Consider the following 23014-nt stretch of genomic DNA (forward strand, 5'->3'; position numbering starts at 1 on the left):
TAATGACTGATGATGATGAATAGCAGCATATTCAAACTCTAGGTTCTGAGTATTTGGCCTACCCGGTATTTATAGAGAAATCGGATCAAACGAAGATGTATGACATTTAGCCACCCATGCATCGCACAACTCGCGAATCTACTCTCAAGAAACAAGACATGGTGTATCCGCAATTCCACTACCCCTGAACTAAAAACCAAGCTCAAGACAGGATGACCGAAAACTCAAAAATACGTACACAGTCTAACCCCTAAAGCGCCTTCAAGTCCGACTCCTTATCGACCTTAGCAAAGCTCTCGAACGACATCCCTTGAGGCAGCCCATCAAGCACAGCCAGCACGACCATGTCTCGGCATCATTATATCCGTCTCCAGCTTCTCACTGCGACCTACCTCTCGGCCTTATTCCCCAGGCCAAATACCCAGGCCAGTTTTGACACAAGACTATTCAGCCCCGACCCTCCCCCTCGCCCGTCACACAAAGACGTCCATCTGTGCAACGCCAAGCAGAGTCAAACACCCCGTCAACATCTGTCTTGTCTCATGCATGCGAGATCCGGCACTCATTCCCAATGCGAGTGAGGGCACGTGGCACATGTGAACGCCTCAGGGGGGAGGCTGCAGAATAAGACATTTCTCGCATTGTCCATTCTGGGGTTGGTGGAGGAGAACGAACATGACATGTTCGAGAGACGTGAACACTTGGTGCGAGTGTTCGAGGCGAGTGGCCTTCGCTTCTGGAGTGCGCCATCGTCGTTCGTGGGCTCCCTCTCCTTCAACATGGCCTTTCAGACTAAAAAGAAAGGGCAGTGTAAGGTAAAGAAGCGAGGGCTCTTAATAACCCGCTTTTGGGGGAGGATAGGGAGGAAGGCATCAGCGTCTCACATACTTTGAAATCCAACAGGCATTTGCTCATAAAAAATCATTAAAAGCTATATCCTTTTTCGACAAAAGTATCCGCCATAATTCCAAAAACAAAACCAGACCCCGGGTATGTCTCCAATGTTTGCCTACCCTTTTGCCCCATATATGAGAGTCATGGACACGTCAAAGGTGCGGTCAATTTCCGCCATCGGTTCGCCTAATAACATAAGCCCTTCTGTCACATTAGAATTGAAAGACAACTTATTCGTGCTACCTCATTGGCACTGTGGTCGTATTTCCACCTCCTCCCAGCGCTCTCTGCTGCTGCTGCTGTGTCATTTGAGGCCTGTCGATAAAGTCCTTGTTCTCAATCGTGACACTCTTCGTCATATGGTTGACCTTGTACACGCCGACAAGGCGCGCTGCAAGCTCAAACATGTTGTTTCGTAGCGAAATAACGATGAACTGTGCATTCTTTGTACGCTCTTTGATGTAGTTCGCGACGATCGAGACCTGTTATCAAGTTTTATTATTAGCAACTTCAATTTCACAATCCTCATATACTGCAAAAGAAGGGGCTTTAGAGGGATGGCAAAGCCCGCCTGCAGAATTTTACTCACGTTTCGGAAGTCCAGAGCAGCATCAATTTCGTCCATGACATATAGCGGCGTTGGTTTATAGTGATGCAGAGCAAACACCAAAGCAAGACTACTCAAAGTCTTCTCTCCACCCGAAAGATTGCCAATATTTTTCCAGCTCTTTTTGGGCGGCATGACGCTGAAAAGGATACCTTCGCTGAAGGGGTCTAAGCTGTCAACCAACTCGAGTTCTGCGTTACCTCCCATGGTGATCATTTGGTACATCTCCTTGAGGCGCAGTGAAATTGCACTGAAGCCCTCCATGAAGCCTTCAAGTCGCAAACGGCGCAAGTCATCCAGTCTCTTCTTGGCTGCATCGCGCTGTTCAAGTGCTGTTTGCAGATCAGACGCGCGGTTCATATGTTCTTCCACGCGACGACGGTACTCAGCCAAAACTCCGAGATCCACGTTGACATTCTGAGTCTTCTCTTCCAACGCGGCAATCTCCCCTTTAAGAGTCTCCTTACTCATACCAGCCAACTCGTCTGGCGTGTACCTTGGCAGTTCGTTGGGCTGGCGAGCGGGTGCGCTTTCGGCATGTTCAGTCTTGTCAGACGTAACTGACATGGCGTCTCCATCTTCCATCTCAGCATCATCGGCCTCGGCGTCTGTCATCTCAACATCTTCATCATCGTCATCATTTTCTGAAGGCCCTGGCATCTCAGTCTGCTCCGATTCTTCGGTCTTGATGGGCTTAGGAGCCGAGTTGCCGACCAAATCATCAACATCTTGGAGCGAAAGTTTGGACAGCTTGTCTTGCCAGTATCGGAGTCGCTTCTGGTTATCAGCGAGAACCTTCTGGTTCTCTTCGAGCTTATTCCGCATCTCAATCTCCACCGCTCGGGTTTCATTCAGCTCTGCAACCTTGGCGTCCAACTCTGTCTTGAGCTGCTTCAGCCCCGTCTTCATCTCCGCAAGCCCTTGCTCGGCTTCTTCGACGCGGGCTTTGAGCTCTTCCGCTTTCTCTCCTTGGTTATCAAGGCCGTCTTGCAGCTGCTCAAGATCGCGTACTGCGGCATCCCGCTCTTTGGTAGCCTTGGTGTGTTCCTTCTCGAGCTTGACCTTTTGTTTTTCGGCCTTGGCTTTCTTGACTTCAGCGTTGGAGATTTCGTCATTTGAAGTTGAAATCTCCTCTTTGATGGAGTCAACCTTGGCTCGCTGAGCTCGCAGCGCGTCTCCACCAACTTGCATAATCTTGTCCTGCAGAGCTTTAATCTCCTCCTCGACGCTGGATGTCTCACCGCGAAGTTTCTCCACTTCTGCAGTCAGCTTAGCTACTTCTTTCTGCAGTGTCGAGATTCTCTTGGAGTCTTCAGCGGATGGTTGGTACTCCTTGTTGACTTCCTGGATACGTCGCTGGGTATCAGCCAAGTTTCGCGTGGCGCTCTCCATTTCCAAGCCGATTTTTTGCATCTTGGTGTCTAGTTGAGGGATTTCCCGGCTCAGCTCCTTCATTCTGTTCTCGCATTCTCGCTGATATTCCTGGAACTCTTGGAACTTGGTTTCCCACCCATCGCGATCCTCTTCAAGTTTGGCGACATGTTCTTGTGTTGTGTCGGCAACGAGCTTGGAGGACATGAGGCCTCGCTTCACCGTGTTGCCACCTCCTGACATGGTACCAGATTTGTCAATCAATTCGCCATCCAGCGTCACAACGCGCCACCTCTTGGAGCCGTAAGCAATACGATTAGCCTGCGCAAGGTCATTGGCAACAAGGGTATCCTGCATAGCATGATAGAACGCTGGTAGAAACTTGTCGGCTTTTGCTTTGACGAGATCAAACAGCCGCGGCGCATTTTCTGGGGTGTTGATCGGCGACATGTCCCGTTGTCGAAGTTTATCTAGACAGATGAAGTTGCCACGACCAAGGTTATTCTTCCGTAGATACTCAATACACTGCTGACCTGCCTCGACTGTTTCGGTGACAAAGTTGTCCAGCTGAGGGCACGCGGTAGAGACTGCCACGTCGTATTTCTTATCAATAGTGCCGAGGTTTCCTAGACGACCTTGGAATCCATCGATACGTCCTGTTTCCTTCATTCGCATCAGGGCAGATAGCACATTGCCCCTCGTTTGAGTATTGGCCAAACTTGAGCGAGCTTCATCTGCTTTCTGGCGGGCGTTGGAAATTTTTGATCTTATCTTTGGTTCTTGTTCTGCGAGAATAGAGAGCTCCGACTTCATCTTTTCGGCCTCTTTTGTCAATTTTGCTTTTTCAGCCTGGCAAGCCTTGAGCTCCTTCTGCTTGGAAACTTTGCCCTCTTCAATAGATGAAATTTTGGCCTCCAGCTCCCGCAGAGCGACTGCACCAGCATTCGCCTTTTCCTGGAGAATGTTCATCTCACTTTCGGCAACGGCAATGGCAGATTGCTTCTGGTTGACCTTTTCTGTCCATGGCTCCAGAGACTTTTGTTTAGCTGCAATCTGATCAGAAAAGACTTGGGTCTTTCCCTTCAGATTGTCTCTGATCTTGGTGAGCTCAGCTTCTTCTTCCTTCGCCATAGTCTCTAGTGCCGCGATTTCTTGAGTCCGTGTGACAATGTCCTCTCCGCATTGCTCGATTGTCTCATCAGCCTCAGTCGCAGATCTTTCAGCCTTGTTAATCGATTTTTGGAGCTTTTTCCTCTTGTCTTCCAAGAATTTCTTCTTCTCGTCAAACTTGACGCGTTCTTGTTCAAACTTTGCCAATTGTTTGACGAATGCCTGAGTTTGCTTGTCTTGAGCTTCAAACTCCTTACCAACTTGGGCGTATTGGCGCTCGAGTTCCTTGATAATCTGCTCGCTGCCTTGGTGTTTTTCGAGTTCAAGGTCCAGTTGAGACTGCATCTGGTTGATCGCCTCTTCTGTGACTGCGATGTTGTCCGTACATTCATGGAGATAGAGTTGATACAATGCAGACTGCTTCATGGCGAGTTCATTCTCATCTCGAATGAATGCGAGTGCCTTGTCTTTCTTTTCTTCCAGGCTGTTCTTCTCCTTCTCAACATGCTGAACACGAGCGCTCTTGTCCATGCAAAGTTCATTGATAGTTTCGACCTCAGCCGCGGACTCTTCAATCGGAGTTTTATATTTGGAGGTTCCAATGATGTCTTCGAGATATTCCAGTAATCCGTCCTCGTGCTCATTCGCAGCCTTGGGCTTCATCTGAGCAATTGATTCGACCTCTCCCTGGAGAATCAAGAAACGCTTGTGGTCAAGATCCACGCCACGGTCACGCAGAAGTGTAGTAACAATTGTGAAGCTTGACTCTTTGCCGTTGATGTAATACTTGCTGGAGTTGTTTTTGAAAACTTTACGGGAAATGATGAGCTCCGAATCAGGGATTACTTCATGGCCACCCCCGGGCTAGCAAGGGTTAGTTGACGGTATCTAGTACGTAGTGATGTGAAAGCACCTACCTGATCCAAGACCTCTTGAAAATGCACCGCAACCTCACAGAAAGGAAGGTTGGGATACTGTGCAGAATTGTGAATTAAAGCAGAGATCTTTCCCTGTCGCATCTTGCTGGCTCGGAAACCAAACACAAAGAGGAGAGAGTCAATGACGTTGGACTTTCCAGAGCCGTTCGGTCCAACAACGGATGAAAACGACGCATGGAATGGTCCCACTTCTTGTCGTCCAGCGTAGCTCTTGAAGTTTTCGAGAACCAAATGTGTGATGACTATGCGAGGCTTTGGTGTTGCATCTTCGACAATAGGTATCGTCAATGTCCGTGACTTGACGACAATATCCATTGGCTTCTCCATAATGGTATCCATTGTCCTGACGGGTTTGGCAGAGGGCGGTGGCTTGGCTTTGACAGTATTGACGTTTGATGTGATATCTGTCAGAGGAGAACCCAGCCGCTGTGCGTGCGGAGTTTCTATTGATGGCTGCGGTGGTTTGGGTGCTGGGGTCGACTGCACAGCTTGGGTTTCTTGCGGTCGAGTCTCTTGTGGCGTTGCGGATCGTAATCTTGCAGCAGGCTTCGGCGTCGAAGAGACTTTGGATCTGGAAGCGGGCCGTGCTTTTGGTGTAGACTGGTCTTCTGGCGACATCTGATCTTCCAACGCGACCTCTGGACTCCTACTAGCTTTCGGCTTGGGGGTCTGTGGCCGGGCTTCTGGCTGGGCTTCTGTTTGAGCTTCTGGTTGGGCTTCTGGCTGGGCTTCTGGTGCGTTGCTGGCCCTTGATCTTCGCGATGCCACGCTTCTCCGCTTCCGTGATGAAGTGCCGCCTGGCGTCGTCACACTGCCGTCCATTCGATCGGCCGCATCAGGGTGGTCATTGGAATCGACACTCGAGACCGTTGAGGCTCTCTTAGTCCGGCGAGGTTTCGGGGTCGCAGTGACGTTTGCTTGGGAGATTTCATCTTCGCCGAGTATGTCGCTGTTATCGACGGTCTCTGACGGGGTTGGGGCCTTTTTAGGGCGCCGACGAGTTCGAGGTGCCTTTGGCGCTTTTGTCGGTTTTGCAGACGTTGTGGACGTTGTGGACGTATCAGCAGCGGCCGCAGATGGAACTGACCTGCGCGCGGTCCTGGTTTTCTTGGGGGCTGGCTGTTCGGGCTCAAAGTCGGGCGACTCCTCGCGAGCATTTGATGTCAAGGAGATTTCATCTTCGTCGTCGGATTCGATAATTGCCCGCCTGGCGACGCGTCGCGATGGTCGAGAAGAGGCCATGACGCTAAAGTGGGCTGTCGCTCACGGTTTGTAAGGTGGGAAAAAGGGATGCAATGAGATGCCGTCGTGGTCGCGCAGCTGGAAATGGCATCAGAAATGGAAAATCGAAATCAAAGATGGTGAATGGCCGGCCCTGTCGGTTTCCAAACGGCAATTTGCGGCCCAGGCCTCTCGTCGTGTCGCAGGCCGAATTTGCAATAGACCGCTAGGTAGAAATCGATTGTGCTTAGACGGACCCCGCGCTGGCTGGGCTTTGTTTGGAAATGTCCCAATGCGTGGTTTGTAAACAACGGTACGTACCCTCCCACCCCACCAAGCAGCGTCTTTTCATTGTTTTGGGTGTGGCTTTCAGTGGCTGCCCGCTGTGGCTTCAGCACTAAGAGCGCTGGCCTGTTAGTGAAAAACGTGACCTCGCGCGACGGCCATAGCTTGTTTGTTAGCTGCCAGCAGAAAGCTTTGGTTGGCGCAAGTCTGCTACAGCTACAGCTGGATGCTTCGAATCTCTCTCGTGGATACGCCCATCTGCCATTCTGCCTCGACAATCTGCGACAATGTTTGAATACACCGACTACCACACGGTCTTCCCCGCCGGGGCCCAGGTGCCCTACGATCGCAAGCGCATCCACGAGATCGAGGCGCGCCGGAAAGATTTGGGCGGGCAGCTCTTCATGGATCGTGTTCTGAAGGCACTGGGAATCAGCAAAAGTCAGTCTCCATGACTCTGAGAGCAGATATACCTGTATATGTGATTGTAAAGCTGACTAGCATATCGCATAGACAAGATTTACCCTCCAAAGAACGACAATGGCGTAAAACAACTCCACCAACAAATCTGCGAAAGCAACATGTCGATGCACCACAAGCTGTCGCTGCTATACTATGTGCTCTTGGACTTTGATATCGTTGACGGCCAGGCGTCTCTGTCTGAAACATTTGCTTCTGCTTCGGGCATGCCTCAGAAATACGAAATCTTTATGAAGGGACTGTGGTATATGGACTGCTTGGCCTTTTCGGTTGGTGACATGTGATTTGCGGAATCAAGTTTCTCACTGCTAACAATGTGATAGACCGCTCTGGAATATGTCGCCCATCCGTCACTGGTACCAGACTTTGCAGATGATATCGTCATCACTCTTGTGCAGCATTCTTCAGATGGCGACTTCGATCTTGCGCTATCTTACTACCATACTGTTCAGCCGGTTTTAAAATCTTCCAAAGCTTTGGAGCTCATCTTTGGCGCCATGGCCCAAACCAATGTCACTGAGGCGCTCCTATGCTCCCGCACATACCCAGAGTATACCCGCGAGCTCCTCTTTCGGCAGCTGATTGCAGAGACTCTCGGTAGCAAATCGGCGCAGGCAGACGAATTGGCATTCCTTCCCTTTGACTCTCTTGAGGAGGTGTGGTTTGAGGAGTATCTCTCTTCTGGTGAAGGTAGAAATCTTAAAAAGGCAAAGGATACTCTCCTCGTCCGCAAAATCGCCAGCGACCGATTTGGGGAGATTCGAACACAGAGGACAAGCAGCCAGTGGGGACCTGTGTTGGAGGGTATCAAGCAGGGCATTGAGGGCCAATTCGAATGATTTTCAGCTCAGTTAGCTACCTGGACCACTTTGCATAGCGTTGGCGTTATTGGAATGGATGACAAGGGGCTTTGATTAACAATTAAAGGTCTTTTCTGATCATGGAGAGCTCCTGCAGGGAGCACACATGTTGGAGAGTGCTAGAATTTATGCCCTCCTCTAAAACAAGGCAGCGTCGATTTTTTTTTTTTTTTAAATCCACACCATAATAGTAATCTCTTCTAAATCTTTCAATCTATTGGTTGCAGGCAAAATTCGCAGAATTCTTTCCTCTACCAAAGAATTTCCATCCTGTGTCTCCTTGTCCCTTTTTACTGCGCCTTCTTAACAGTAGATGCCGCCTTTACCTTGGCGAACACCTTTGCGGTCTCGCTGACGCTCTGCTTGATGAGCAGCAGAGGAATAACAATCCAGAAGAAGTTGCAGAGGAAGTAGTAAGCCCAGAAGTAGAATCGCTCCGGCCGGCAGTAGACAATGTCGTTGACGACCTCCTGGAACGTGCAGATGGCGTAGTACAAGACGTCGCCGTACAGCTGGCCCAGGCTGATGATGAGCTGGAACGGGTGGCGCAGCGGGTGCTCGGCAATGATGAAGTAGACGCAGAAGAAGGACATTGGGCCCCAGAAAACAGCAGTGACGGTCTCCATGCAGACGGTGAAGGCGTCCTGGGTCATGTAGCGAGAGTCAGAGAGGGCGTATTCCTTCCACAGCTGGCCGAAGATGTCGGTCTTGCTGGCCATGTCGAATGCATTATAAGAAAAGTAACCTGCACACGTTTATTAGAATGTTTGATAATGAAAAAAATAAAAAATAAAAAAAAATAAAAAAAAATAAAATAAAATAAAAATAAAATAAAAAAGTAAAAAAATAAAAATAAAATAAAAAAAATTGCGAGAAAAAAAAACAAAAGGGGCGCGTTAAGCCATGGTAGTCCCATCCTCACTCACCTTCAAAAAAAGAGATGGATGCAGCCACAGAGCGCAAACCAAAGCGCTATTGAAACCTCGCCGGCGCCCATCGAGGGCCTCATCCGCTGAATGATGCCATATGTGACTCCAAAGATGACGACGCATCCTGCTCCAAAGATGGACACGAGCGGCAGCGCCGAAAGAGTGTTGGGCACGAAGGTTGGCAGCTCCGTGATAAAAGGGGAGAACGGGTGCAGAGGCAGATCCGCCATGACTTGCTCGATGGTGCTGTTCATTGCTGCTGCTGCGTTGAAGACAAGTCAATTGAATGAATGGACTGCTGAAGAGATTTCAAAAAGAGTGAAGCAAGCAAATATATATCACAGCAGCACGCGTCTCTGTTTGTGAAAGCATTCAGTTTTTTCCCCCAATATCTGTCCTGCGTAGATTGGCTGGGAGTATGACGGCCCAGCGAAATACGAATACGGCTAGTTGTGTGCTCTTAGCAATTTCAGAACGGGGGCGGTGACGAGTCGTACCAAATGGGGCTTCCATTTGTTTTCGACTTGGCGCAGCTCTAATCTGGGGCAAGATCTGCTGGCTTGGCACGGGGCTATCAGATTCGCAAATCTTGCTTCATCTTGCCATTGATATTCACGTCTGCCATATACGGAACACGGCCAAAGTGATGGTGGAATGCGCGTAATGCTGATTCAGGGCTCTATTTTGTGGGGTAATTGTCATAGTCAAGATCCAACAGAGATCCATCATCTCCTACAATTTTGCAGCGTATGCTAGAGGGTATAGGTTAGCACTGCGTATCTACGCCTTGCAAGAAGAGCGTATTCGCCCCGTCGTTGTGATAACCTCAGATGTAAGCTTGAAACTCTTCCAAGCTGGGATTCTATTCTCCACAAGCACAGCCATCTGATGATATGCAACCTGTCCGCGGATTCCACAAGCACAGCTTTATTGACATGTAACATGTCCGCGGATGCCGAATGTTACTTGCGCCAGCCTTCATCCAGCAGCGGTGGAGATGGAAACGCAATCCCACGGGGATAATCCATCTCCAGCCCGACTCGTTATTACGAGGCCAAGGTCCTGACAAAAGGGGAATAGGCACAGCCAATATCATATATCAATCGCCATTTCCGTCTCTTGCTCATTCAGCATCTACCTAATTATTAACAATGGTATATAAAGTGTGAAAAGAAGAACTTAGCCCGCTCAAGCTCCTTGCTCGCATATCGCTTACAGTATAACAGCAGAGCCAGTCCTATAACTCAACTCCATCTTCCCGCGAATTAATACAATTCTAGTGGCCCTGCCCATGCATTTCAAAAAATCATTACGCCATTGATACATACTTTTTTCTTCTCCCACTTTAATCAGGCATACCTGTGAGGAGCATCGTTTCTTCTGGGGCTGGGGTTGTCCTGGTAGCCGCCTTCCATGACATTACCAGGTAATTCCGCAGGCGCATGATACACGCCCATTTCGTAAATCTGACCGGGCGACTGTTTAATCTTTGGAGTCTGGGGGTCTTCAACAGAAATCTGATTGTTCGGGAGCTCACTTCCAAGAGGCACTGCGTTGTTTCGTGAGCGCCGGTAGTAGTAGATGAAGGCGCCAAACGCCAGCAGAAAGGCCACGCCGAGGCCGATGCCGACGCCCAGTCCGATCTTGGCCCCGTTGGATAGTCCCCCTGAGGATTTTGACAAAGTGCCGTTACCGCTACTCGTTTCAGACGGTGAAGATGATGTGCTTGATGCACTGGACGAGGTTGTCGAGGCTGGCAAGTCGCTTTCGTGGAAGTTGAGCTGGAACATTGGGGCGTACAGGGTCATTATGCGTGTAAAAGTCGAAGATTCGACATCTGTAGTTGCTGAGTTTGTCTCGGTTGTCGTCGCGGTGGCGATTGAAGGAAGTGTTGCGACTGCAAAGTCAACGAGGTTGGTGCCGGAACAAAAGGCAGTTTGGATAGTAGTTGAGTGTGTGACGGTTGCGGTGCATGTGTTTCCATTGACATTGGCACATGCGAATCCTCTAGTATAGTGAGTAGATTATTAGCCAAATTTGCAACTTCTTCTTGCTCCAGCATCAATTCGTGGGACGAGGAAAGCCTAGTACAACATGTTATACCAAGCCCATGTCAACTTACGTTGGGCAGCAGCCGATGGCAGTCTCTGACGGCACCAAAGAGAATTGCGTCGACCATGGCGGTCTTTGCCCGTAAACCGCCGTGCAGGCGCTCGTGTATCCCGCGGGACAGGCCAGCCCGGGAGAGTAGAATCCCCAGCCCACAAAGGGCCACGACGGCGAGGCAACTCCGCTGGTGGCTGGCGGCCAGCATGCCGTATTATCCATCACCTGGCCACCGCTTGTGGGATTGCACGACTGTCCATTGTACGCGTTGTCGCATGTCGAACAGCCCGGCATGAAGATTGAGCACGTCTGGGGCATCGTCCATGTTGTGGTCAGAGGGCCGAGCAAAACGCCCGCTACGCCTGTCTGTGCCATGATGTCGATGTTGGGCGAGACGCCTTGCCCGTATAAGAGGACTGCACCCGAAAGATGGACGGCGGCAGCAGCAGCAACAGCACAACAGGCTGAATGATCCAAACAAGAGGTTAACAAAACACCATGCCGCAGAGCTTCGTGACAGATTAAAGTGGCAAATGCAACAGCGGATGGAAGCGCCAATGCAAAAATATAGCGTGGGAGCACAAACCAAGGGCCTCCGGATATCCCTTCACGTGTATGGAGTCACAGCAGCGAATCCTACACCAGTTTTTTTTTCTAGTGCTACGACAATACCATTTCCCGACTCGAGCTAAGAATATACATACACCTGCTCTGGATGTACATGCAGCCCATGTGGATTTGCTCTCAACACAAACCCACCCCTGAGGCTCCAAGTGCCAACGAGCACACCCACCACAACGCCAGGAATCGCATCCTTCTCTTCGCATGCCTGTCGAGCAGCCTCTTCTCACTGGCTGCTGGCGACGCAGCAGGTAATCTCCCGACCCGACGGCCCAATAATCGACAGACACTGCCGGTCCTAGCAGTGGCAGACTTGGAGGTGAGGCACACAGCAGTACGAGACATACAAGTACAAGTGCAGTTTTCCGGATTCTGCAAGTGGTGAAGCAGACCAGACCAAGACGACGATGCTAGGCTCAGCGCTTAAAGAGAGCCTATCCTGTAGACGGTCCCCACCATCCACCGCCAATCCTGGCCTGTCTCGCGCCCAGCTGAGATAGTATCTGGAGCGAGCGCGAATCGACAGGGGAGCTGATCTTACAGCACTCGGAGACAAGCATCCCACCATCGTCGCGGACGAGAATTGAAAGATCCTACTATAGCACTACTACTTACTACTGTATTGAATAGTTTCCTTGAATGGAGCTTCATGTCTTACTGCTGCTCCTCACCGCAACTTGTACCAGCTCGTGCAATCTGAGACAATTGACGACAGGCTGACCACAACAGACTCAGTTCAAACCTAAGCTTTTACCCAGCTTCTTGCTAGTGGGCTGTCGGCGCCAAAGACAAACACGTTAGCGCAACAGTAGCGTCTTCCTTTTCGGCCAACTCAGTTCACTTGACGTTTGGTGCCATTCGATCCTACGGCAAGCTCAGAGTGCCCTTTTTGAGGCTCAGCCCCCAACTACTCTTTGGCAGAATTCGCGTCTCTCTGCGAGCACATTCTCGAGCCAGGTAGTCATGCATTTACTAGGGGGTTCTTATTCTTACGATGCCGGTGTGTCTTTGTACCGAGTTCCCATCACAGGTAATTTAGAGCATCTATACACCACCATGGCCATAGTCTACCGTTCTTTGAATTGTGAACCATGGCTAGATGTTACAGAAAAAGCAACGGGTGCATCAATAGAAAAGACACTATTCCCGTGGCGCCCCCATCACGGTTCCCAGCATCGGCAGCGATTTGCCTAATAAGCGCCGTTCGAGTGCGGCTCAGCTTGCCTTGCCCAACACTATGCCTCTACGCAGCCGCATAGCCAGCCGCATGAATGCCGCCTTGGTGTTTGTCTAGAGGCCCTCTTAGCGGCCAAGGCGAACTTGTTTTGGAGTGGCCAAGCTTGGCCTTTTTTCTCTCTGTATACTTGACTAGATGTAAGTTGAGGCGCTGAATATTCAACCCCATTCATCGGCTTCGACGTCCCATACCAGTTTGCCATTTTTTAATCAGACTGTTCTCAAATCGACACAGACGCATAAACTCAGGGGCTGATTGAGGATGAGCCCCTAGTAGATGCTGTGCTTACGTCGCAGCGACGCTGTCCGCCGCCAGCCATGTGCAACTCAACCTGACAGGGAGATTGTGAGACGGCTGTAGCCACGGATTGAGCCTCTTTCCGCGCTTTGATCCATGTCCCGTTTCACTGGTAATATTAGTTGCCAAGATTACTCCACGTGCTGTAGCGGCGAGTGAGAAAATTGCTCAAGAAGTCTGTCCTGTCTCAAGGATTTGACGTGGCAGCGAAATGCTCAATCTGGATGGGTCATGCCATCATCGTAACAACAGGTCACATCACACATTATTGAAGACGGATGGTATAAATGGTAGATATAGTATTCTTTTTTCTATTCTTTTTTTTCGAACTAGTATTTGGTTGAACCGCTAGGGCGGCACTTGCTTGTGATACGAAGAGTAGCATCGCACGACTGGATTACACAATGTACAAACTGTAGACTGGAAAGATTAGCCACCACTTGGCAGACTAGCATTACTAAACACCGCTTGGTGTCTGGTGTGCATCAGGTCGACGATGAGACATCTGGTACTAATCGTCTGTTAGCATAATGTTGAAAACACATTGTGCAGTGAAAAAGACGACGGAAATGGGAATTATCAGGGATAAAGTGCCTTGTCACAGGCGTTATCATCAGAGCATATGGCTAAGTTGACCGTCGTGATATTTGTACATCATATAAGGGGGGAGAGCAGAAGAACGAGGGAACATGGTAGCTTACCATTAGCATCATATGCCACAAGATGAGTAGCATGGATTGTGCTGCGCATCTTTTGAGCCGTTAGCCGATAGCTCAGATATTGCAAATCCATAATGTGGCGCGAATGACTTCAGATCAGTTCCGAACATTTTGTCTTCGTCGCCAGAAGCTCAGACATATGCTTGTCATTGTTTATTCGAGCTCATCACGAGAAGGCTGGAGCGCAAGAAGAATGTGGGCAAACTAACATTATCACTTTGGTCATGTTAGCCAATGTCAACCGGCAAGCTTCAGTGGAAAGACTGTGATTTTGGGCCAAGAGATCAGGAAATGCATGAATGGTAAAAAAGATTGTATCCTCATCGGAAACCCGAATAGGACTCGTCATCTAAAAATCATCACATGACGCTGGTGGGATAAGAAGAGCAAAAAAGCTTACCTTGAAATAGATCAAACACGTGTCTTCATGTTACCTACAGCGCATCACTGGACACTGATGTCAAGAGATTAGCCCCAATATCCAGCCTCATTTGGTTCAGCTTTAGACATCGACGAGGTAGAATCAGTGGGCGAGGTTTTCTAGGCCTGCCGCAAAATGGCGTGTCTTGCTCATTATGATATCGGAGCCCAGTGCCGTTTCATCATCTAACATCGGAGTGGCCGAGGAGATTTTGACGATTACGTTGGCATACCTTGTCAAGTGAAACTATTTGCTCAAGTCAGCTCAATGCCATACAATTGCGATTCAACAAGCAACAGAAAAGAGAGATTGAGACACAAAATCAGTCATAGCCTAAGAATATCGTCAAAGGAGACCTCGGCCGGTAATTTCCAGCGTATATAGTTGTAAAATTGATCATCATATTGTGTCGAGGTGAAAAAAAAGAGAGCAAAGAAAAACAGGATGTGCGAGGGTAGCCTACCATAAAGTTCATGTTGATGGCAGAGACGCCGGCATCATACTCAAGCTCGATACCACTTGGTAGTCGGACCCTATTCGAGACAGTTAGCAAGACGATCAACTCGTTGCATGCAGAAAGAAAATATTTCAGCTGTCCGATAATGGTTCAGACTGACGTGCTAAACGGTGTTTTCACTCCTGTGGTCAAAGACTCTAGTTTGCGGATTTAGGGTTTCATCAGGTAGTGGACGAGGGAAAAAGCAAAAATACAATCAGCGCACAAACTTACATTGAGTTTTGCCATTGGAATAATTTTTTTTTTTTGCTGATGGAAGAAGAAGCGAGAAAGAAAAAAAAATGCTTCGGCAGAAATGTTTTCATAGCTTTTTTTTGCGGGCGGGGCTGTGGATCAAGCAGAATTTGCTAACGTAATCCTACACGTGACCTCGTTCATCTCTCGCGTTCAATTTCACGGCGCGGTTAACGACGTGTTTGTGAGAATCATTGATTCAGTGATATAGAGCAGAGTGAAAAAAGTATTGAAGCGCATATACCCCCATCTCTCTATAAAATACCTAACCTTGATTGCAATGCCTGAGATTGCCGAAGGAATGTACACTCTACGCATTTTTTCGACCCGAAATTAACATCATGTAGTCGCGCGGATAGTACACTTCCTCAACAAGAGGCTGGTGGGAAAGACCATAGCAAAGGCCTCTGCCATAGACGATAGCAATGTCTTCGGCAAGGTTGGAACTAGCGGAAAAGAGGTAGAAGAAGCCTTGAAAGGGAGAACGGTATGGAGAATGCGCCCACAAATCTAGCATTTCATCTCATGTCTGACTGCTACTAGGTTATATCGGCGGGCAATCAAGGAAAATACTTTTGGTATGTGAAAAGTGCATCTATATATTCACAACAGAAGTTTATTAACACTTGATGCAAGGATAACCTTGGATAAACCGCCTCATTTAGTTATGCATTTTGGCATGACTGGTATGCTTGAACCAAACCCCATTTCATAACTGTGCTCATGCCACTCACACATCACACTCAGGCTGGGTGCACATTAATGGCGAGAAAACGGCTTATACAAACTACTACAAGAAAATGAAGGAAAGCGACATTGCCCAATGGCCTCCCAAATTCTGGAAATTCCAAATCAGCACCACTGACAAGGAGCCCGTCGAAGTCGCATTCACCGACGCCCGGAGATTCGGCCGCGTGCGGCTCGTCGACTGCCCTGGCGATTCCATTCGAAAATACTCCCCGCTTGTGGAGAATGGACCGGATCCCGTGGTCGACAAGGACATCTTCACGGAAGAGTATCTTCGCGGCAAGATACAATCCCGTCACGTCCCCATCAAGGCGCTGTTGCTTGACCAGACTGTCATCAGCGGCATCGGGAACTGGGTTGCCGACGAGACGCTCTACCAGTCCAAGATCCATCCGGAACAGTACTCGGATACTTTTAGCGGCAAGGAGATTGCGCGCCTGCACGAGGCTATCCGCTATGTCTGCCAGCTAGCAGTGGACAAGCTCGGCGACTCGAATGAGTTCCCTGAACACTGGCTCTTCAATCACCGATGGGGCAAAGGAGATAAGAGCTCAGCGCCCAAGCTTCCAAATGGCGAGAAACTCGCCTTCATAACGGTTGGCGGACGGACTAGCTGCTATGCCCCTGGTGTACAAAAGAAGACTGGCGCTGTCGTTGCCGGTGCCAAAACAGAATCTATAAAGAGCGAATCAGAGAAAGCCAAGCCTGCAAAGGGCAAGGCTGTAAAGGCCGAGCCTAAGGAAGAGGATGACGATGACAAGGAGGCGGTTGAAGAAGTTAAGCCTAAGAGATCACGAAAGCAGGCGACAAAGGTTAAAGAAGAATTAGAAGAATCCGATGGAGAGAGCCCGCCTGCCAAGAAGAGGCGGGGCAAAGCCGCGGCAGAAAAGTCGAAGCCTATTCCTGTTAAAAAGGAGATCAAAGAAGAGGTGATGGAGGAAGACAGTGGCCGTCGCCGGTCCAGCCGGTTGAGGAAGTAGATGCTGGAAAACGACTGATGCGATGCCCAAGTACAGCGCGGGGCTTTTCTTGGGTAGAGTTACGTATATCACGCCATTTGTAAGACAGCGACGATGACCAATTAGATGTACATGTCATATACGGATTTATGATGTATAATTCTGTTCTGTTCTTCGTGTATGTAGAACGCTATCGCGAGACTTTTCATCGTGCCCCCATCCGTATAGCCTCCGTTTATCCCCAACCCCCATGATGAGAAGAAGTAGAAGAAATAGGAGAAGAAATCATAAATTATCATGCCGTTATATAAAGCCCCACAACAAAAGAGAAGAATCATCCATATCCATGCTCGTGTTCGTGTTCGTCCCATATTATGCAGTAACATTAAATCAGAAAAGGAAAAAGAAAAAGAAAAAAAAGTCTTTCAACGCTGCTATAAAAAAAAGATTATCAACTATGCGTCAGGTATATTCATGATCCGGAATCCAAGCGCGCCAAAGAAAGACGTCATATGCAAACTTGAATGAAGATACGCCCAAAAAATTTCGCAGGTACGATGTCGTGTATATCTAGTAGTCGTTTATAGGTGAAAGTTGGAAGGAAGTGATTACTTCCAAAGGGGGCTTTCGTCATATGTAGCGTCCCCAACATCTCCAGAAGGGGTTGTGGTTTTTTTCATACTTCGGCTTGTAACCCGACGGCATAATGATGTCCGTCAGCGTCTGGGAGTAACGGAATTACAGTGACGATGTTGGTGAATCGTTTCCCGTTTCTCTTGTAGTTGGCGACTTCCACTCGGACTTCTTGATGGGCTTGGATTGCCCATCGCATCTTTGTGACGGGCTCGGCGAGTTCTGAAGACACCCCTGATCCGGCTGTCTGGTTTGCATAGGGAGGGTGTTGTAGAAATCGACAGTTTCTACCAAGTGTTTCCGAGGCAGAGTAGCCAGTCAACTCGTAGAATCCCGGGGAGGCATAGATGATGGGTAGATTTGGTAAGCTGAGATCGCATAATGTGAGCGAGACGGAACAGTCGAGAGGGCCGAGTTCAATGCCGGGGTTTGGTCGAGACACAAGTCGGAGCTAGTAGTTGTAAACCAATTAGCAACAAGTTCAAGCACAAGGGTGCTCCTACGAAGAATGCAACGCGGCCGAACGAGAAAAAGAAAGGAGACAAGAGGTGATGCTTACCAAGATGCCCATCACATCTAGCCCGCTAGCCGAGTAAATGCCAGGATATATCACGGAATCCTGAAGTTGTTTCCAAGCAGCAGGGGAACTGTTGCCACCTCCAACGTGACTGTCAGGCGGGGATGGAAATTGGTACTGGTCGCATAGAGTGTTAATATCGGGCTTTCCGCTAATACTGGCCCCCAAATCAATAGGCGAAGAGATGGATCTTACATCAAGAGCATGGTTTTCCCACGGATTCAGCTGCAGCGGTAGTTTTGAAGACCCTGAAGGAACCATTTTGGCACCCCTTACATGTAACAGAGATGCAAAACGACGATAAACAGGTGATTTTGAGAGTTTTGAAAAGACTGGATTATTTCAACCTCATACAGCTTTTATAGGGATTTTGAAAAAACCAATGGGAGAAGAGTGAGGAAATTAGAAGTTGTACAGCATGAGAGAAGCAGACTGCAATATAGCAGCGCTTATTAAGTACTATTTTCAAATCCAGGGATAAGAATACAAGCTGGCAAAGCGGATGGGAAAGTAGCCCGGGGGGAAAAGGGCACGAGAAAGACACGAGACGAAAACGGCCACAGGTGATTACTTTGCGCGGCTCCATTCAAGCCCAAAACCCGCTTCATAATGTTTGCTCCCTCACCGTCCACTCCCTCCTGACATGACTGTAATGGGGACCTTTTGAGCATCGGGGCCGGGCCTGAAAGCTTGATTTCTGACGCAGCCATGGCGCAACTTTGTTGGCACACGCCAGCAGATGGGCGGCGCTGAGGCAGCCTGCAGGTATGTGCAGGTATGTGCAGGGGGCCGTTCTGCAAGAGGCTTGACATCTTCGATACACGGCGCCCATCTCAGATCACAGGCACGGGAGGCTCTAACCACCATCGAGAGGGCTGGCAGGGCGAACGTCTCAGCGCGCCGCTGTTAGCGCACTACCACTTGGCGTCAGGAATATCCACTCGGTCTGTTAGCGCTCAAAGCATCGTGGCCAAGGGGCCGCGGCGAGCCGATGATTGGTCCGATGCTGGGAGATGTAATCCGGATGGCGATCGGGGTCCTGGGCGCCATTGCTCCAGGACGATCGGGGAATCCCAGTCTCTGATGCTGGTCAAAGGCCGCATGAGTAGTTTCCCATCAGCGGGGGCGCGCTGTAGAGTTTCACTTTTCCTGCTTCTCATGGCGTCCCCGTTGCTTTGATTGTGAGCCTGGGGGTTCTAGGCTTTTGACAAGTCTGAGTTCTGCTGATGGGCGCAAGAATGCGGCATTCGACTTTGCCATCTTATATCAAGCCACAACCGAAGTCACACATCGCCATCGTCATGAATCGAAGAGGCGGCGAAATATCAAGTGACAGAAAGGAGCGTAGCCTTGGAAGATCCTTTGACATGCCGAGCTGTGCTGCCGTTGGTTAGCACAAAATCAGCCGTAGCCAATGCTACCTAGTACCGGAACAGTAGAGAGCACGAGTATCAAGTAAGTGGTAATGCAGATGGCACGACGTGCTTCGTACTCGGGGCTCTGATGTGTCTCCGACGTCTCGCATGAGACAATCAATGGCTGAGACAAGAGTGGAGTTACGAGACGCTGCAGCTAGCCTCAATGTTGCACAGTTACGGTGAAAGCGCAAGTTGAGAGAAGCATTCCTGGTCATTCTCTGCGACTTGCAGCTGTGGCTGCGTCAGTTATAAGCAGCTAGATGACGCAGTTGCAAGCATGGGAGCCCAAGTACCTGGTCCAAGTTGCTGAAGCAATGGCAACATGTTGGAATTTCTCTTCTGTACTGCTGTGATTCTGCAGATGTGCCTGACATGCAAATCCTTGACTGGCTGCTAGGTCGTATCTTTGGCGCTGTGGTGGCCAAACAAATGCACCCGGCCAACAGGAGTATCACGAGGAGAGGTTGCGAGATTCGGATGTTGCGTTGGCACGATGCCTGGTCTGCGGAAAGCTAGCTGGCCTCAATGAACCGGTATAGAGATCTATTGGTATCATACTCCATAGACTATCATGGATGGGGAGTATAGCTGAAGTTGAAGGGCTGAGAAGCTAGCAAGGGGTTCGGGATGCGCCGTTTCCTAGCCTAGCATTTCTTGCGAATCAAATGGGGGAGGTAAGATACAACTGCCAGGCCGATCTAGTGGCTGATGAGGGTAAAGAAGTCCAACTGATTGACGACGCTGCTAGGTGTGAAATCAATAGGCAGCATGCGAAGAGTAGCTGATGATGCTGAGGAAGAACCGCTGCCGGGCGTTTGGATCATTCATTCGGTCCATGGACGGCGAGTTGATTCTATACGTGAAATAGGCTTTGAAGACAAATAAATAAATAATAAAATTCGGGAGCTATCGGGTAATAACGTAGACGAACGCCTCACAAGTTCCAAATATGGTTTTTAGCTATGATAATAAGCTGCCATGCAACGTTTGGAGTCGTAGTGTGTTGCCCGCCAATAAACAGGGACTAGGCTTAGTAATTCGCAATTAACAGCACCTGGCAGATCGCGCAAGTCAAGCGCGTCTTCAACCCCACCATGTGAATTGAAGATACAGCAGCATTCTAGTACTATCAACAGTCTGATGCAAAGATGCTGTTATGAGGTAGTCGGCATTTGAATACCTTCAATTCGACTCCCTCGCACAATGTCTCGCCGTCTATTCAGCCGCGGCGGCCGTACGGCTACTGCAACGACCAGCACTTCAACAACCACCATCACAGCCCTGCCTGACTACGAGCCGCTTTCTTTCCCTCTTTCCGACACGGCCCGACGAGAGCTGATTGAGCTCTCAAACCATCGCGGCGCTGCACCGTATGAGGCGCAGCTAAAGGACTCGATTCGCCATCTTGGCCTCAGCGTGAGCGATCTCAACGAACGTCTGCGCAGAGGCCAGGACCGACTGGCCATTGTCTCTGAGCGCCGGAAAGAAAAGGACACGGACAAGACGGCCGAAGAGGAGCGCCTCGAACAGCAGATGCCCGAATTCGAAACCGACGTCGAAAAGTTGACGCGCGAGTCAGAGCGTGCGCTGAGAGAGACGATTGATCGAAAAGCCGAGCTAGAGGACGAGGCTTCTGTCTTGGAGGACCTCAGTACCACTGCGACAACGAATTCAATAGCTCAAACAAGAAGTGCGGCCGCGACACAGAGCCGGCGGAGACGTGCCAATGGCGTTGATAGCGACGAAGAAGACGCCGCCGCCAATGAGACCAATGAAGACGACCGACAGGAACCCGTGAACAGCATCGTCGATACCTTTCGCGATCTCCGCGCCAAGAAGAGGGCAGAATACACGGGTCTCAGCGTCCACCAGCGCTACGGCCTCAACAATGACTATGTCGGCTTCAAGAAGCTGTGGCACGAGGCTGCGGCGGGCGAAGACGGCCCTCCTCTGCCAGATGCCTCACGGTGGTTCGACTCCAATGGCGAGCCCGAGATGACAATCCCCAGTCGTGATGCGCAAAATGGCTCCTTTGACGATGACGAGGAGGTGGCTGTCTCGCGAGAGAATATCAGCGTCAATTGTCCCCTGACCCTCCTCCCCATGAATGAACCCTATAGAAGTCGCAAGTGCCCACACGTATTTGAGAAAGCCGCCATCCTGGATTACTTGCCTTTCCGGGGCGAGCTTCAGTGTCCCCAAACAGGCTGTTCACAGGTGAGAACCTCGTCTTCAATTTTATTTTTGTATGATTCTATGCTAATGGGTGAACAAAATCAAGAAATTCTCTCGAATTCGTTTTGAAGAAGAATTCTTCCTAGACGAAGCTATGAAGAGGAGAATACAGCGCTGGAGGCAAGCTGAGCAGAATCGCCAGGACATGGACGACGAGGATGAAGATGATGCTGACGAGTCACTTCTTGTTGGCAGCCAGCGACAAGCAAGGGGGGGCCAGAGGCAGAGGAGTCAAAAGAGAGGCGAAGCGGGAATTGTCATGAAGCTGCGTCTAGATGTGAATATTGTAGAAAATGATACCCATAATGAATTAAACGATGCCCGTCTAAAACCTTTTGTAGATTGAACGCCTTTTTATTTTCCAGCTTCTATTCAGATATTGTACAGTAACTTTTGCATCGTCTAGCCATCTCTCCTGTTGTTTAATTCATCGCACATTGTAAGGGTATCATATCCTCCTATGCCCATATTTGATACATGCAAGGTATATACGTCACATACCTCTCCAGCCAAGTAATTTTACAAACCAACCAACCTCTTCTCCAACTATACCTTGCGCACAGCAAAGAAATAGTTGCCCACCTTTTCACTGCCCTTGACCTCTTTCCATCCCAGCCCAGGGACATACACCACGCCCATGACGTTTGCGCTGTCCCAGCCCTTGCCAGCCAGGAACCCCTTCAGCTCCTCTTCATTCAGGTATTTGTTCCAATCGTGCGTCCCCGGCGGCACGATTCGCAGTATGTCCTCGGCAATCAGATTCGTCGTCAACCAGCTCATCCACGTGCGCGCAATCGTGCTCATGACGAGCCACCCGCCCGGCTTGACAAACGGCCGCACCTTGTCGAGGAACGCGCCGGGGTCGTCAATGTGCTCGATGACCTCGAAGAGCGAGACAATGTCGTAGCCGTGCCCTTCTGGCGGGACTTGTAGCTGCTCGATGGACGACTGCTTGTAGGAGAGCTTCGTGGCCAGCAGCGGGTCCTTGCGCGCATGTGCCTTTGCAACGCTCAGGACGGACGGCGTGGGGTCAATGGCCGTGACGTGCCTCGTCGAGGGCAGCCGCGCCGCGCTCTCGGCGAAGATGCCGCCGCCGCAGCCAATGTCGAGGTACGTGACGGTGCTGTCGGCGCTGCGGTCGTCGAGCCGAGGCGCCGAGTCGGAGGCCTGGAGACAGCGGCGGATGAAGTCGTGGCGCAGGGGGTTCATCAGGTGCAGCAGGCGCGAGGACCCGTGGGGATCCCACCATTCGGCGGCCAGGGCATTGAAGTGCGAGACCTCGTTGGGGTTGACGGACGAGGCAGAGGCTGAGGCTGAGTGCCATCGCGGCTGCTGGGTCTGCGCGGCGAATGGCAGCGGCACAGCTCCGGCTACAGGGATGGTGGTGGCCTGCAGCGACGGGCGAGGCACAGGCAGGCGGCGCAGGGCCTTTGTCGCTGCCCGGGTCGGTGCGGCCATCTGCCCTGGAGTGAAGCGATTTGCGCCCGGAGGTGGTGAACTGCAGATGACGATGGTGGTGATGCAAAGGCCAGGTTTCGGAGGCTCGGGGTGTGCGGAGCTCAGCGGGTTGGGATGCCGAGAGCAGCAGCGCTGGATAT

General features: G+C 50.2%; 9 protein-coding genes across 10 annotated transcripts; 3 read left to right on the top strand and 6 right to left on the bottom strand.

Annotated features, from left to right (window-relative positions):
* Positions 1-8: 8 nt before the first annotated feature.
* On the bottom strand, positions 9-6421 carry TrAtP1_008651 (uncharacterized protein). Of its 2 annotated transcripts, XM_066113995.1 has the most exons (4): positions 4900-6421; positions 1484-4846; positions 1138-1376; positions 9-1080 (listed from the first exon to the last, which is right to left on the bottom strand). In XM_066113995.1, the coding sequence occupies exons 1-4, from the start codon at positions 6160-6162 to the stop codon at positions 1059-1061; spliced, it is 4887 nt and encodes a 1628-aa protein (XP_065970086.1). In that variant the 5' UTR covers positions 6163-6421; the 3' UTR covers positions 9-1058. The 2 variants fall into 2 exon arrangements, with proteins under 2 accessions (XP_065970086.1, XP_065970087.1); XM_066113994.1 differs by having other exon boundaries at positions 9-1376.
* Positions 6422-6713: 292 nt separating this feature from the next.
* Positions 6714-7745, top strand: TrAtP1_008652 (uncharacterized protein; the record flags this gene model as incomplete). Its single annotated transcript, XM_014086914.2, has 3 exons — positions 6714-6867; positions 6940-7175; positions 7230-7745. The coding sequence occupies 3 exons, from the start codon at positions 6714-6716 to the stop codon at positions 7743-7745; spliced, it is 906 nt and encodes a 301-aa protein (XP_013942389.1).
* A 311-nt stretch (positions 7746-8056) lies between these two features.
* Positions 8057-8949, bottom strand: TrAtP1_008653 (uncharacterized protein; the record flags this gene model as incomplete). Its single annotated transcript, XM_066113996.1, has 2 exons — positions 8057-8511; positions 8721-8949. 2 exons carry the CDS (start codon positions 8947-8949, stop codon positions 8057-8059), a joined length of 684 nt encoding a protein of 227 aa, XP_065970088.1.
* Positions 8950-9351: 402 nt separating this feature from the next.
* TrAtP1_008654 (uncharacterized protein) lies at positions 9352-11987 on the bottom strand. The gene is made up of 2 exons (XM_066113997.1): positions 10818-11987; positions 9352-10702 (listed from the first exon to the last, which is right to left on the bottom strand). Exons 1-2 carry the CDS (start codon positions 11174-11176, stop codon positions 10045-10047), a joined length of 1017 nt encoding a protein of 338 aa, XP_065970089.1. The 5' UTR covers positions 11177-11987; the 3' UTR covers positions 9352-10044.
* A 2211-nt stretch (positions 11988-14198) lies between these two features.
* TrAtP1_008655 (uncharacterized protein) lies at positions 14199-14991 on the bottom strand (the record flags this gene model as incomplete). Its single annotated transcript, XM_066113998.1, has 3 exons — positions 14199-14342; positions 14560-14629; positions 14966-14991. 3 exons carry the CDS (start codon positions 14989-14991, stop codon positions 14199-14201), a joined length of 240 nt encoding a protein of 79 aa, XP_065970090.1.
* A 656-nt stretch (positions 14992-15647) lies between these two features.
* On the top strand, positions 15648-16574 carry TrAtP1_008656 (uncharacterized protein; the record flags this gene model as incomplete). The annotated part of the gene is made up of 1 exon (XM_014086325.2): positions 15648-16574. One exon carries the CDS (start codon positions 15648-15650, stop codon positions 16572-16574), a length of 927 nt encoding a protein of 308 aa, XP_013941800.2.
* Positions 16575-17229: 655 nt separating this feature from the next.
* On the bottom strand, positions 17230-18024 carry TrAtP1_008657 (uncharacterized protein; the record flags this gene model as incomplete). Its single annotated transcript, XM_014086918.2, has 3 exons — positions 17230-17637; positions 17746-17880; positions 17959-18024. The coding sequence occupies 3 exons, from the start codon at positions 18022-18024 to the stop codon at positions 17230-17232; spliced, it is 609 nt and encodes a 202-aa protein (XP_013942393.1).
* A 2360-nt stretch (positions 18025-20384) lies between these two features.
* TrAtP1_008658 (uncharacterized protein) lies at positions 20385-21762 on the top strand (the record flags this gene model as incomplete). Its single annotated transcript, XM_014086919.2, has 2 exons — positions 20385-21398; positions 21463-21762. 2 exons carry the CDS (start codon positions 20385-20387, stop codon positions 21760-21762), a joined length of 1314 nt encoding a protein of 437 aa, XP_013942394.2.
* Positions 21763-21962: 200 nt separating this feature from the next.
* On the bottom strand, positions 21963-22874 carry TrAtP1_008659 (uncharacterized protein; the record flags this gene model as incomplete). Its single annotated transcript, XM_014086920.2, has 1 exon — positions 21963-22874. One exon carries the CDS (start codon positions 22872-22874, stop codon positions 21963-21965), a length of 912 nt encoding a protein of 303 aa, XP_013942395.2.
* Between the last annotated feature and the right edge of the window lie 140 nt (positions 22875-23014).

The sequence above is a fragment of the Trichoderma atroviride genome, chromosome 4, assembly GCF_020647795.1.
Source record: "Trichoderma atroviride chromosome 4, complete sequence".
NCBI lineage: Eukaryota > Fungi > Ascomycota > Sordariomycetes > Hypocreales > Hypocreaceae > Trichoderma > Trichoderma atroviride.